Here is a 15251-nt window from a genome sequence, read left to right on the forward strand (position 1 = left end):
TTACCCAGTGATACAATTTTATAAAGGACGGTTCGTAGATTGCTTAATTTACCGACTGCGTTTCCGTCGTCTGCGTACCATTTCTGGGTTACATCGTCTACTGATAAGAGTTTTATGAGGGTATTATGGCTAGACCGTACATGGCCATTGCTAGTGGATCCCCCTGGGTTTTCCCTTCTTGAGAGTAGATTGTTTTTTTTTAACGAATAGTTTAGATGGATTAGAGTAGGAGTTCTTAATTGCTTCTAAAAGGGAAGGGCAGGTATTTTCGATGTTTTTTAATGCCAGCTTTCGGTTTAGCGAGTTGAAAGCGTTTTCGGCATCTATCAGTAAAACAGCATCGGCGGAAGTTTTGCTGTATTGATCTCTTAGCGTGTGGATCGCATATTCAATGCCACATTTTTGTCCTAGGCAGAGTTGGTAGTTTGAACCGAGCGACATGAGTTCGTTTTTTAGGCATTTAGTTATTGTTCGCCCTATTATCCTACGCATAACTTCTCCTATGCCTATGCGTCTTACCCCTGGATTCTTATCTAAGGGTATTAATCTGCATGCGTTATATGGTTCCATTAGTTCTGGATTTAGTTCTTCTGTGGCCAATTTTTTGGCAATTTAAGCAATTGTTTTTGAAATTTCAACTGATTGTTGCCCGAAGTGTGTTAGAATACGTCTCCTTTCATTCGCATCGAGGCCAGATGGTCCATGCGATCCGTGCGTTCTCATGGCTGCCTTCTTGATATGTTGACCGTTTATCTGATCAAATATCGATGGATGGAAAGGAATTGTTTCGTTTGAGACTGGTGTAATATAGTTCTCATTAATTGGTTGAGATGGTGGGTGTTTCTCTATGAGAGTCTGTTCAACTGTCTTACCTTTGACAATCTCGTCGAGCGAAAGAACGCCTTTAGATGTGTCTGTTAGTTTTGCAATTGCGCTTGATATTTTTCCAGTGTTCATTAGTTTGTTGAACTGTTGTGCTTCAGTTTCAATTTTTCTTCTACTTCCTTTCAACGAGCGCATTTGCAGCGCCTTTCCTTAGTTATATAGTCCATCCAGGTCTCCGTCTTGCCATTGCTTAAGTCGCCTTGCTATTGTTTTGGATAAAGATCCATCAATTTCGGACTTTGTTTGCACAGTAATAAGTGTGGAAAAATCATTGCTGCGTGCATTGCGAAGGTATTTTTGTTGTTTTCTATTAGGCTGTTCAAAGTTCTATTGAGGGTTTCAATAAAGTTATAACCAACTTCATTTTTTGACAAGATCATAAAGACCGGTTTCCAGTGGACCACTTCGGTGTATATTTTCCTGGTGGTTTCAATTAGTTCTGGACAGGGGTTTGACCATGGGTCTTGTATTGTTCTGGGTTCTATAGTGGAAGACTCTCCTGAGTTTTGTGAGTGTGGGGCAGTGGAAGGGTGAGGGTGCATTTGGGGGAGCGTGGTTGTAGCTAGGGTTGGGGGATTGCATTCATGCTTGTCGTTAGCTGAATGAAATTGGGAGGTGCAGCGATGACAACTGAAATCGTCATTGTGATCACTGCTGCGGGCTAGGCCGCTGCATTTTACATGCATGTAGCCTGGGCATGTGAAGCACCAAAGACCTCCGCCTCGCAGGCTGCTTTTACAAATAAGGCAGTGTGTTTGCGTAGCCATTTTAGGAAGGACGGCGGTGTCAAGTTAGCGAGAGAATCTATAGATTAAATTTGCAAGAAAATTTGTAAAGAAATCATTATCGTAGAACGAGAAATGGATGCCATCACGGCAGAACATTTGAGGGGTTAGATTTAGGTTGAGGTTAGGCGAAACAATAAAAGTATGGGGGTGTACAAATCTATTTATCAAATTAAACAGCACATGATTATGAATATAAATTTTGCGGTTTACTTCGGAATTATTACAGTTCTGAATTGTCTTGGGGATGATCAGTGTCTTGGGCTGAAACTTGTTAGTGACGAGGTTAATCAAGTTTTTCCACTGCTGTTCTAATTCTTGTGGATGCAGCCTGTAGTCATTGTATCCAGCAACTATTGTTACTGTATTTAGGCGCTTTGGTCTGTATTGTAAAACTGTTTCAAACAGATCATGAAGCGTTGCGCCGCGGTAGGAGTGAATTGTTTATTTTACTACTGCTGGTTTGATATATTTGGTCCTTGAAGTCCCGATAACTAGTTTCTGTGAGAACTCAGGGATGCGTCTTGCCTGGAATCGCGGCATCAACCTGAAACACAGACAACTGGGGCGAGAAAGGAAGCTCCTTGGGGTGATTTATGAATACTTTCACTTAGGGTTTAAAATTGCTGAGGCAAAGGCGATGAAAAAAAAAGAAAAAAAAAGAATGGAGTGGTACAACCTGACGTCGATTTCGAGGTCGATTCACCAGCTCACTCCTTCTTGCGTCTAGTTACGCAAGGGAAACTTCACTCGCCTACGGCTGGGACGGCGAGATTTAGTAAGATAACCAGAAGAGGAAAGCCCAGCGCGCATATCATATGAAAACACACAAGCGGTAAATTTGAACAAAGAAATCTATTTAATAAGTTTATCACAACAATTAGGCTAATTATACACGGTGTTAATGCCAGTTTGTATATATTGTAAAAAATTTATAATCCTGATGATGCACAAAATGTGCAAAAAGGTTTGAATTAACATTTTAAGTTTCAACTAGCTAGGTCGAGACGGTGAGAAACCGTTGAAATAAGGTATCTGACGTCAGCAATTCGTCAATAGGGACTTTCTCTACTTTCCATTGCTGGGTGATTTTTCGGCGAATGTTACAGGCTTTTTTATAGTGAATATTACAGGTGTTTATATAGGGCGGCGAAATATTCTAGGTGTTTACTTTTCTAATTTTCTAGGCTTTTGCCTCGTTCTATCATCTCACCACGCTCAAAAAACGGCAATTTGAATAAAAACAAAAAAAAATCTATTGTTTGTGGTCGGAACATTCTGTGCTACTTGCAGAGCAACTGACCATCTTTTTTTTGCAAATGTTCTAAATTTTCTTCGAAAATTGAAATTGCGTTCATTTTTGTCCACTGGTATTGGAGTTATCTCATTTGCAGGTTTTCAGATGGATTTCGTTCTCTAGTTTTGCCAAATTGTATAGAATCAGATCTCGAGATTTTCCCGATGTGTTAATGCCAGTTATAGTTCCGAATATTAACAACTGATGAGTAGCTCCAAGCGTTCTTATGCGGATGTTGCACAACGCAATCGATCACCTTTCGGTGGTAGATATAACACTGTTGAGAAGCAGGAGCCTTGGGTACAGTTCGACAATTTCAAAGCAACCAATGGTGATATCATATATATTGGTGATTTCTGTCGTATTGACCCATGTCGTGAATGCAAGAAATCGCACGTAGGTTTCGTACAATCTATTCAGAAATGTACAGAAATGTCCTCGAAAGTTCATTTTCAGCTGGTCGGAAAATCTAGATGCTGTGTGCCTGAAGATCCATTTTCTATATTTGTGTCCCATGTCGTCGTTAGGAAAATAGGAGGACTGCGATCCGATTCCAATCGTGTGCTTATTGAAGGAGACATAGCCTGGTGCTATATTCCGACGATCAACCGTTTTGTTTACGGTGAAGTAAAAAAGTTCTTGGAAGACGACACAAAAACAAAATTAAAATTGGTGGCAGTACCAGAACGTGAGCAGCCATCTGCAATTTGGAACATCAGAGGGGTTCTGCATTGTGAGAATAATACTATTACCGTAACAAAGAGCTTGTGTGCTTTTGCTTTTCGCTGTACTCCCTGCCAAGTAGACGATTCATGCGAGATATTTTTCTTCGAAAGTGGAATTCACCAAGGTATTGTAAAAAGTGTTGAAAGTAAAAGATATACAGTCAAGCTTTTTCACTGTTCTCATGTACCACAGCTATCTTCAAAATTATACACGGCGATTCAGGATGGTTTAAAGAAGGGCGAAAAAAATGTCTCTAATATCATCGTTAGAAAAATTAAATCTCAAAATGAATCTGACGGAAGCAATGACTCGACTCCACAATTGCTAGATAATGACGTTGAAATGGTGGATCTCACTGGCTACCCGTCGAAGAAAGAGACATACATTACTGAGGAGCGAAACAACCCATTGATTGGTAAGTTCTGCTGGATTGAAGACTCCTATTTTGCTGACAAAAGTTGCTTATTTGAGGAGCATTGTGGCTACATTTTCACTTTGTTACGCGACACAGATGAAGTTCTAGTCGGCGTTGAGTTGATAGAGCCATGCATGAGTTGTGCTAGCGCAACTGATGGCTCATTCAAGGGAAAACTTTATTTAGATGGAGCAAAAGTCAAAAGCTGCTTGTTTATACCTGAGGTTTATTTGAAGTTAGTAGATTTTGCTGAAGTTGATGGGCGTAGTTTGCAACATTCAGACGTGTGCCAAGTTTTCATTCCACAAACTCAAGCGATAGAATTGGCATATTTCATAGATGCTAAAGACAATGGTAGGTTAAAGATGAATTTTCTAAACTCGGAAGTGTTCAGCCGAATTTCAGAAGAAAAATCGAATTTTCTCGAAATAATACCAAAAAAAGCTTCACAGTGTCTATGTATTGAAATACACCAGAAGCTTGCTAGATTTGTCTTTCGATGTGAACCCGTACATGATTCGAGCCAAATTGAAGTTTACGTTCCCAACCACAGTATTTTCAATGGGTTTGTTATGAAGAAGGATGATGGCTCTTGCTCAGTTGTCTTTGCTGATGGAAATATCAAGGAGGCTTGCTTAGGCGTTGATTCTAGACACTTTCACAGTGAAGGCGATTCGCAGTACAGAATAAAAAATTTATTCCTGAGGCGAACAGCCACTTCCCAAGTCAAAGATTCAAACTGCGAGGAGAATCGCAAACAAGCCGATAAGTTTGATTTTGAAGACCATGAAACGGAGCCTTCCCCAAAATATGAAAGCCTTAAATTGAGTTCGGAGACAACTACATTTAACTCGCGTACACCTGAATTTCCACGTGCTCTCCCACCCAACCCGGAGACAACTACCTTGAACTCGCGTACACCCGAATTTCCACGCGCTCTCCCGCCCAACCCAGAAAGCAACTCAAGCGTACCGTCCCCGTCTTACGAAAGCCTAAAGCCTCATGGAATTCATCTCAAGCAAGGAGAGTTTTGCTACATTGAAGAAGGATATATGACACTCTTTTGCGAAAAAAAGAACCACTATGGAACTGTTGTTGCTATCATAAGCACTAAAAAAGGCGGGGCCACAGCTTGTGTGAAGCTCATTGGACGATGTCATTGCAAAACAATTGGAGATGGAACGTATGATGGTAAACTCTGGCTTGAGAAACCATTGAGAGAACGGTGTTTGTTTGTCCCTGTTGCAAAAGTACAAGTCATTGAGTTTCATAAACACTCTTCGGGTGCCCTTTTTGAGGTTCCGAAGATCCAAGATGTATGCGACGTTTTCATTCCATCTCTGAAGCGAAAGTTCCCCGCAATCGTGACAAATATTCTCGAGCCTGAGTCATTCGTCGAGGTACAGATGATGGATGAGATGATCCGGTTTACTCCTAATTATGAGCAGAATGTTGATGGGTTACAAAAATGCATTTTGAGAAATGGATTTGTATATTATCAGCTCAGAGAAAGTTTTGTCAGATCCCTATTCAGTCCATCTGAAGTGAGGGTTGGGACAATTTGCCGTTTGTTTGCTCCAGGACAAGGGGTTTTCCAGTGTCTTGTAGATAGTCTTCATGAAAATTACCGAGCTCAAGTCACTTTACTCGAAGGCGATATCGATAGGAATGAAATAAAGGGTTTAGACGATTCTTTCTTTCAAAAAATTGGTGGAAAGTCATTCATTGTGAGTCGAAATTTCTTGCTCTTTCTTGCTGACACAGACAATGATTTTGGACCTGGTTTTGTGGTCGTAGCAAAATCTGAAAGTGGCGATGAGTCTTTTGAGCCGACCACTTTATCCAGAGATAATACCCCCAGAGCCGCCAGACAGTACGCCGTGCAGCAGGTCCATATTGGAAAGAAGAAGGGCATCCAGGGACATCATAATTCGTGTTACATGGACAGCTTGTTCTACTCGCTTTTCTTGTTCTCTGATGCTCTGGACTCGATTTGCAAAATAGACTTATGTAAAAACGTCGATATTCGCAATTCATCTGCGTTTGAAATGCAGAATAATCTATTGACCTTAATTGTCAATCCTTTGAGGGGTGAAAACTGTTTCGTGCCTGCCGGAAATGTCATGCGGCTGCGGAAGCAACTGGAGACGTTTCTCCCTGGAGTGTCGAAGGAGGAGAAGGATGCAGAGGAACTGCTAGCAGTGCTATTCTCTAAAAATTTCGTGGGTGGAGATGGTCATCCACCATTGTTGCACCTTCGCAACGTCATGCTTGAAGAAGATCAAGACCTGTTCGTGTATCAAGTGTTCGTGGAACCTGAGAACGAAGAAGCCTACGCTAAAATGCAAAAGTCCATTCCATGCGTGCAGAACATTCTGGCGCAGTCTTTTGTGCTTCAAGGACAATTCTTTCGACAGAATCCGACATGCTTCTTGATACAATTGCCACGATTCGGCAAAGAGAAAGTGTTTCCTGGAATCTTTCTTCCGATTGAAATTGACATATCAAACATCTCCCTATCTTCTCCCCAAAAGTGTTCCATCTGTTCTGTTGCTGCGGCGAAATTGAGGTGCAAGAGTTGTTCATTGTCGAGATCTGAAAGAGTGATGGGAGCTCGCGAAAACTTCTCGATCATTCAGTACTGCGAACAATGCTCTGATGTTATACACAAATCCAGAAAGAACCACGTCAAAGATGAAATTCCTACCGGAGAACAAAGTCTGAATGGGTTCAAATACATTCTGGACTCAGTGATTTGCATAAAGACCAGTCATTACGTGAGCTTTGCACGAACAAAGCTTAACTCACCAGACGGGAAAATGACTTGGCTGTTTTTCGACAGCATGGCTGATAGAGTTGAAAACAGAAGATTCATGGACAGAAATGTTCCCGAAGTGAGGGAATGTCCGACCATTGAAGGTCACCTGAAACATTTGAGCGGTTTTAAATCGGAAACAGAACGCCTTGATTACGTGGAACGCCACGCCTTGCAGGATGAAATGCTGAAGAGATTGGTGCAAGACGCCTACATTGGAGTGTACAGACATAAGCAAGACACAATGGAAACCGAAGTTTGAATTTGGCATCTACGAAACTTAAGAGCCTTGACTTATAAATGAATCCAATAATATTAGCTAGCTTAGATATGAGTATATATACCCTAGGATTATTCTATTTCAAAATTACATAACACTAATTGACAAGCTTTTCAAACTATTTGGTTTTCTCAGAGGTATTTGTGTAGCTGTTTAAATATATAATAATTTTGAACGTTAAGACTTCGTATACATAAACTAAACGACAAATGCTTGCCAATGTCGACGGAGTGTCATCATAAATCAAGCGAGTAATAATGAAACTTAACAAAAACATACAGTTTCCAAACCGCAAAAATTATGCGTTTAAGAAATTCAAGCTAAAGCTGCATGAAAACAATATGCATGCGAGATTTGTTAAAAGGTTTTGTATAAAGTAAATTCACCATAATTCAGACAATCTTTGGTGTCTAAAGAGTGTAAAGTGTACGCGTTTGTTCTGAATTGAATTTCTTCGATGTCAGATTGACATGGCCCATGCTACACAATGACTTTTTTCTGTTACAGTTCATGGAAAGACTGGTGTGTCAGCTACATGTGGTAGTGAAATATCGATTCATCAACAACGAATCTTTAATTTTAAAGAACTCGGAAATTGCTCAAAATCCGGGAAAAATTGAATAGTCGGACTTTCGTTTGTCAGCTTATGTTTTGTCGGCTTAGTTGCGACATCAGCGAACTTTCTAGTGCGGTCAGCAGTTTTCATAATAGATGCAAGTGTTTTTGTTTACCCCTGTAATTTGTAAAATTATTACCCCTTCGGTGTTACGCTTGCTATTAGTAAGCTGTATCAAACCCGGGCGAACTGGATTATAGACCTTTTTCGGGATAACAACTAGTTCAGCATCACTTGAATCATTTTTACCTTTGGTTCATTTGAAGTCAAACGTTATTTCGAGCATGTGGCTAAGAGTTGAGGCAACTGCCTGCCTATAAAGACACAGGTCAGTGGCTCGAATCCGGCCAAGAATTGTTTTTTTTTGTCAGCGGAAAATTGTCTGCGCGTTAAAATTTGGGCATTTTCTTACTCTAATTGAAAAACATTTCAGTGTATTCTGGTTTTGGGCAAGTAATTAGGCTCCAAGAAGTTTGCCGATTTTTACTATTTTTTGATTTTTGTTTACATGCTGTACAATAAAAGACTTCGAAAGTTGCCCTCTCTATAAATTCAGGGAGTGTTCTGTGCATTTACTGTAGTTGTAACATCCATGCTTGTGACGACAAATCCCAGAAATTCGATTTCAGTCGGGACCTATTTTTGTGTCGAAACTAAAAATTCGACTTTCGTGTCTGCTAATGTTTGTCGGCTTAGATGCAAGCCGGTGCAGATGCAGTTAATTATGGTGCTGATAATTTTGTTTCAGTAGTTTTTTTTGGTTCTTTTTGCCGTTTTTTCAAAACTTTTTTTTGACAAAAAAAAACGATTTAAAAAAAAATTTTGTCTTTTAATTTGCTGGTAATTATAGCCTTACAGTTTTGTATCGGCTCTGTGTATATTATCTTTGGTTTTTTCTTTACTCTCTTCTATCGTTTCGGCTAACTTTTTATCGGCTGAATAGCTTTAATCTGTGTCGCTTCAATGGCAAACATTGATGGAATTATTCAAAAGCTTAGGTAGTTCCTGTTGCAAAATTTCAAATTGCAGGTTTTAAAACTGAGTTGCTCAAAATGTTTTTGATAACAATTTCTTCTGGCATTCCTTAGTTTTCGGCTCAATGGGCGTCTACCCACGTGTTGTCGGCTTAGGTATTAACAGCGCGGACTTTTCTTGGGCTATCAGCTGTTTTCATCATAGAAGCAAGATCTTTTGAGTAGTCCTTATAGTTTTTAATTTTACTAGCCTTGAGTGTTTATATATTTTTTCCGCTCTAAATCCTGATTCGCCCTAATTGGCTTTATCTAATATTCCATTGGCCTAATTAAACTTGCGAGCGCAAGTGTTTTGTAATTAATCTTGATTTTGCAAAAATAGTTTTTGGTTAGAAAATTTGAATTGCTTCGTTATTGCACAAGTTCTAAAATTTAATGCTCAAAATGACAATAATTTCTTATGACATGTTTTTGTTTCCAGCTGCATCTGCGTCTGTTGAGCTATTTGTGTTTTAGTGAGCGCTCGTAAAATCAAACGCCTATTTATTACTGTAGTGCGGCTGTTTTTTTGATTTTTTCCTCATTTTTTCACATTAATAATTATTCAATTCTGTTATTTCTCTTATTTTCTATTTCTTAGTTTGTGATGCTGTGCGTGCTTTGTATCACAAATTATGCGATAATGTCTCCGTTGCGATATGCGATATTGCCCGCTTTGCCTCTGTAATAAAATATACTAATTGAACGTTTGTTTTTAAGGTCCAATTTTTTGATGATCTGAGCGATTGTTAAGCAATATGTTCTCCCCCTAGCATGTTTTTCTTCATGCAATTTATAAAGCTGCTTTTTGTCGTGGTCTCGCTAGTGTTAGCGTAGCGAAGCTTCGCTTCTGTTTTATGGAACAGGTTAGATTTGTTTACCCTGAAGTTTTTGTTTTGACGGTTTCGCTAAAGATGCGCGTTTTTTCGGGCGACTTCAACAGGACACATTTCGAACTAGGGTTGCATCATATTTTCAATTTTTCAAGGAGAGAATTAATTGTCGGCTTGCTTTCCATTTTTTTTTTTCAAAAGAATGTTTCAACTCCCCGTAAATGATAAAATTAGGTCTAACCATTTTACATATACATATATATATATTTTTTGTCGTTGGATTTTGGTCTCTGTCAATTTAGTTTCTGAATATGGCGTTTATAGTCATTAGTAATTATCAAATGATTTTTGGAGAGAATTTGTGGTGATTTAAGTTGAATTATATTCCTTTTTAAGTATTAATGAGCATAGTAACGACACTTAAATAGATCAGCTATGTTCTTTTTCAGGATAAAGTAACAAAATTTTTGCGGTTTGACATTTTCTTTTAGGTTGAGCTCATTTTAATTGTTAAAAGGAAGGGAAAATCCACTTTCGAACAGCAGATTAACGGACCAGTTTTCTCAATTTGGCTAAATTTTATCAAAATGTGTTAATCATTTATTTTCTTGTTATTTTGAAGAGCTTCGAGGGCATTTATATGTTTTGGAAATTCGAAAGATGAAGTTCTTTTGAAACTTAGGTTAATATTTTTTTGCTCTGTTTTAATGCGTTTCTGGTCTGTTGCCTATATTCACTTTATCAAGTCATTTTCACAAAATTGTTCTTTTTGAAAAATAAAATTACAGTTTTGTTAGTATCAATCAATTCTTTAGCATTTTCTGATTATTTTGTTACATCGTGTCCTACTTTCGTTGATTTTTCATTTGGCTTCAGTTTGTGAATAATTTTGTTCAGAGAATGGTCAATGGTAGAAATAGTAAATTTAGGTTCAATTCTTAATGAATTAAATGTTTTTCCCGGCATAGTTGGTCTAGAAGTAATGAATACGCTTGGGACGGTTAAGGTCCTGGATTCGAATCTGACAGGACCTGTTTTTTTTTTCTAACGGGATAAATTCCGTTCCAAAAAGAATTGTCGACTTATTATTTGTCTGCTTGTTTTGCTGGCTTAGTTGCCACATATTAGAATTTTTTTTACTGTTCTCAATTATAGTTGCTTTTAGTGTTTGATTAACTTGTGCTGTTTTACAATAGCATAATTTACTTGCAATTTTACTTGCACTTTTCTTTTAAAGTTTTTTTCACTTACATTCTGCCTAAATGATTTCGGCTTAAATTTTTTTGGCTTAGTGACCTAATTTTGAATCGTTTCAAGGAAAACTTCTTCATGCTCCGCTCTGGATCGTACAAAATGCTAGAAGTCTTATAGTTCAAAATCTTTCATGGCAACAATTTTTTCGACTCAGTGACACTCGATAAGTGTTTTTGATTTTCATTATTTAAACGCCGTTTATTGTTTTTCTGAACGAGTTATAACTAATAGACCATCATTGCCGACTTAATCTTGAAGGTTTAGTTGTGTTTTGTTTTCCATGTTTTAATTTTTTTGGTTGCTTGCTAGCTTGCAATGCTTTTTCATGTGGTATCATATGGTGTATGAAGATCCGCTTCTCTTCGTCTCTGTGTATTGTATCAAGCTAGCCCTTCACCTACGTGTTCGGAGTTTTGCTTCTACTGTTCGAGTGCTTTTGCAACCGGGTACTTGACTTTTTACATTGAAGTTTTCGTTCACAATTAATCAGCTTATTTTGTTAGCATCTCATGTTCCTGCTATTACTTTTGCCCGCCAAAAGTATGATTCGCACTAACGCACCTGCTTGAGACGACAAACGTAGAGGATTCCAGTACTCAGGAGCCTAAAATTGTCTGGCTAGTAATTTTCTGGTCATTTTTCGGCTATGTTTCAACAACAAGGAATTTTCTGATTTGAACTTTTCAATACTTTAGTTTCAAGAGTTTCAATACTTTACAGGAGCTTGAAAAAAGTTTCGATCCAAGAATTTTTGTCTTCAATTTTTTGTGCTTCTTGAGCTACCTGAATTGATTCATTGATCTGTTTCATAAATGTTTTTTTTGTTCGCCTAAAAGCGTAATTCGGACTACTTTGTGTATTTCCTGTTTCAGTTTTTTTTTCGCGCTAAAACCTGATTCAACCTAATTTACGTCGGCTAAAATTCTATTGGCTTAATTACACTTGCGAGAGCAAGTGTTTTGTAATTAATTTTGAGTTTGCAAAAATTGATTTTGGTTATTAGAAAAATTCAATTGGTTTGTTGTTGTAAAAGTTCTGAAGTTTAATGCTCAAAATTGTTTAATGACAACAATTCCTTACGAAATGTTTTGGTTCGGGCTCCATCTGCATCTACCCATTTTGTTTCGGCTTCGTGGGTGCTTCTAAAATCAAACGCGTACTCAATACTGTTTGTAACGCGACTGTTTTCTCTTTTTTTTCACAATTTTATATATTCTATTCAGTTATTTCTCTTATTCTCTGTTTCTTAGCTTGAAATGATGCGCGTACGAAAATCGGCTTTGCCTCTGTTATAAAATATACTAATTGAACATTTGTTTGAAAGTTCCAATTTGATGATCTGACCGGTTGTTAAGCAGTGTGTTTCTACCCCTTATCGAGTGTAATCAAGTCGCGAATTGGATTTTTTCCTGTTAAGTGTCGTTTTTACAAGTCACGAACGTGTCTCAAACTGAATCATTTTGAATAGTCAATATACAGCGTGAGCTTTACTTCTGTAGGTCGGTGTTTACATTAGCCAGCAGCGTGGTGTATTTGTACCAAAAATCTCATTTTCTATCCTACTCGCAAATAAAAGTGATCATTAAAATATTCACTTATTCTGTGGCGCTTTTTCTGAAATCATGATCTGTAGTGTTGGAGTTTTCATAGCATCTGTTCCCTGCTTTGTTTGTGGCCAGTGTTTGTGATTTATTAAGTGTCCGTGGCTAGTGCGTGAGTTTCATATCGTCAAGGACGCAGATCGAATCCGAGACGTAGCCGTAGTTTTACTAATTCGAGGTTTAATTCTCTTTTTTCTTCTTGCATTTTACATATACAAATATATATTTTATATTTTTTGTCGTTGGATTTTGGTCTCTGTAAATTTAGTTTTTGAATATGGCGTTTATAGTCATTAGTAATTATCAAATGATTTATGGAGAAGATTTGTGGAGATTTAAGTTGAGTAATATTCCTTTTTAAGTATTAATGAGCATAGTAACGACACTTAAATAGATCAGCTATGTTCTTTTTCAGGATAAAGTAACAAAATTTTTGCGGTTTGACATTTTCTTTAAGGTTGAGATCATTTTATTTGTTAAATGGATGGGAAACTCCAATTTCGAATAGCAGATTAACGGACCAGTTTTCTCAATTTGGCTAAATTCTATCAAAAATGTGTTAATAATTTATTTTCTTGTTATTTCGAAGAGCTTCGAGGGCCATTTATATGTTTTGGAAATTCGAAAGATGAAGCTTTTTCGAAACTTAGGTTAATATTTTTTGCTCTGTTTTACTCCGAAAAACTATAAGTGTAAGTCATTCTGGATTCCTCCTGTAATAGTGAGGGTAATTGAGTTTCAATATTTACCAAGAGTTTGAAAGAAGTTACGATCTAAGAAAAAAATTTTAAAATATGTTTGCCTCTTGAGCTATCTGGATTTATTGATTGATCTGATAAAAAGTGTGCGAAATAAATCCGTTATCTATTGTTTCTTAAATTGTTCCATCGCCTGTGTTTCGATTTTATTGAGGGAGCTTTCATTAGTTAAAAGTGCAACAGAGAATATATTCATTGTGGTTTCGAAACCTCGAAGTTTTTATAAAACTTGGAGGAATCCTTTCATTTAGTCATTGCGATTTTTTGAATAGGTCATTTAAAAAATTTTCTAACAATGATTTGATGTAGAATATAATAATGGAAACTGCAGTCGAGTTTTTGGAAAAATCGACGAAAAAGACATTTCCGGGATTGTTTTTTTTTTTTGTCGCTCGATACCTCAAAGCTTGCATATATTGACATATATTGGCTTCAAATGAGCCTTAAGAATTAGTATTCTTGGATTTCGTTTCCGTTGCGATAAGCAAGGTTATTGCAATCGGGTGCTAGATTTATTATTACCCCGAAAACAACTTGTTCACAGGAATTCTGTGATTGTTTACATTCCTTGACTCGTCACTGCTTGGTCCTCTCTGTTGCAAGTACTGATCATTTTATTGATCATGTTATAATTTTAACTATCCGCCCTTCTCGAAGTTTGTTTTGTTTTTGTTCTTTTTTTTTTTTTGAATGAATAATTATTGACTTTTGATATTATTTTTTTTGTCGATGGCTTTTCGGATTTATGGTTGCTGATTAAGCTTTCGGTTTAGTTTCCGAATTATGTATATTACCTTTCATTCAGTACATGTATAACACTTGTCGATATTATGTGGGCAGTGAATGTTTTTTTTTCATTTAGATTTTGCGGAATTACATTGGTTGAATTTAGCTTAGCGTATTATCTGTGGGCGTTTATTCCGTCATCTTATTTACCTATTTAAGCTTATTTGTTTCTTACAAATTTCCGAAGCTGTTTTTGAAATCTTGAAGACTCTGACGCCGAAATTTCGAATACTCTAAATCAACACCGTTTGGACCTCTTTTAAAAAAAGTAAATTTGAACAAAAAAAAACGTTCTCCATTTTTTTTGTTTTCTAATTCTTTTTTCAATGGTAACATTGTGCGAAGTCCTTGCTATTTCTTGAGCGTCATGCTTTTTAACTAACTTTGTACTTGTTGTATCGTAATTTGTACGAAACTCAGGTTCGCCTGAGTGTAGAATAGTACCATAAGGGTATTTTTTAGGTTGTCAGAGTCACACCAGCTCAGAGAGTCCCGTGAATTAGTTTTCTTTTTGTCCAAAAAATGGCTACCTTGTTATGGCGTTCCTTTTTGATGCTTACTGTTATGAGACTTGCAAAACCATGCGTAACGCAACCGACGTAAAACTCTGTTTTAGCACTTTACGTATCTGGCAGCAGCAAGTGTCTAATCATCGTGTACAAAGTTTTTTGAACAAAAACTTGAATAAAAAAGGTTAAACGGTTGCTGTAAAAGTAGCACAGAATGTTCCGACCATATTCATTTAAAAAAACAAGAAAAAATGTTGTTTTTAATGTGTGGTGTGATTCGACTATTCTACAAACGCGTGAAATAAGCTAGATCGACATTATTTTTTTGTCAAAAAATCGAATACCAAACAAAAAATGGAAAAAAAATTTTAAAAAAGTTTGCACAATAGTTTTTTTAAACAATTTAAGTTAACCTTTTTTACCAAACAAGTGCTAAATGAAACATCCAAAATTAGTTTTAGTAGTAATACCAAATTTTGTGAGCTTAACAGTCTAAAGAAGAAAATTTCCAAATAACGAACGTTACTCGATCTTGGTACGCGTTCGAAATTAGACTTAACCTCTGGAGCAATTTTTATACGTTTTTTTTTCAACACTGGGGCATTTTTTTGAATGTTTTAGAATCTCGTTCAATACACGACTGAAAAGGCTTTAAAATGGTATATAATTTTTACCTTA

The 15251-nt window shown here is 37.1% G+C and overlaps 1 protein-coding gene across 1 annotated transcript; it reads left to right on the top strand.

The window, feature by feature from the left end:
* Positions 1 to 3068: 3068 nt before the first annotated feature.
* On the top strand, positions 3069 to 7322 carry LOC134841298 (uncharacterized). The gene has a single exon (XM_063857195.1). It carries the CDS (start codon positions 3172 to 3174, stop codon positions 7183 to 7185), a length of 4014 nt encoding a protein of 1337 aa, XP_063713265.1. The 5' UTR covers positions 3069 to 3171; the 3' UTR covers positions 7186 to 7322.
* The last annotated feature ends 7929 nt before the right edge of the window (positions 7323 to 15251 follow it).

The sequence above is a fragment of the Symsagittifera roscoffensis genome, chromosome 1, assembly GCF_963678635.1.
Source record: "Symsagittifera roscoffensis chromosome 1, txSymRosc1.1, whole genome shotgun sequence".
Lineage (NCBI taxonomy): Eukaryota > Metazoa > Xenacoelomorpha > Acoela > Convolutidae > Symsagittifera > Symsagittifera roscoffensis.

Excerpts from the sequence above, each read along its gene's own strand:
- LOC134841298 (XM_063857195.1), top strand. The coding sequence starts at position 3,172 with ATGAGTAGCTCCAAGCGTTCTTATGCGGATGTTGCACAACGCAATCGA.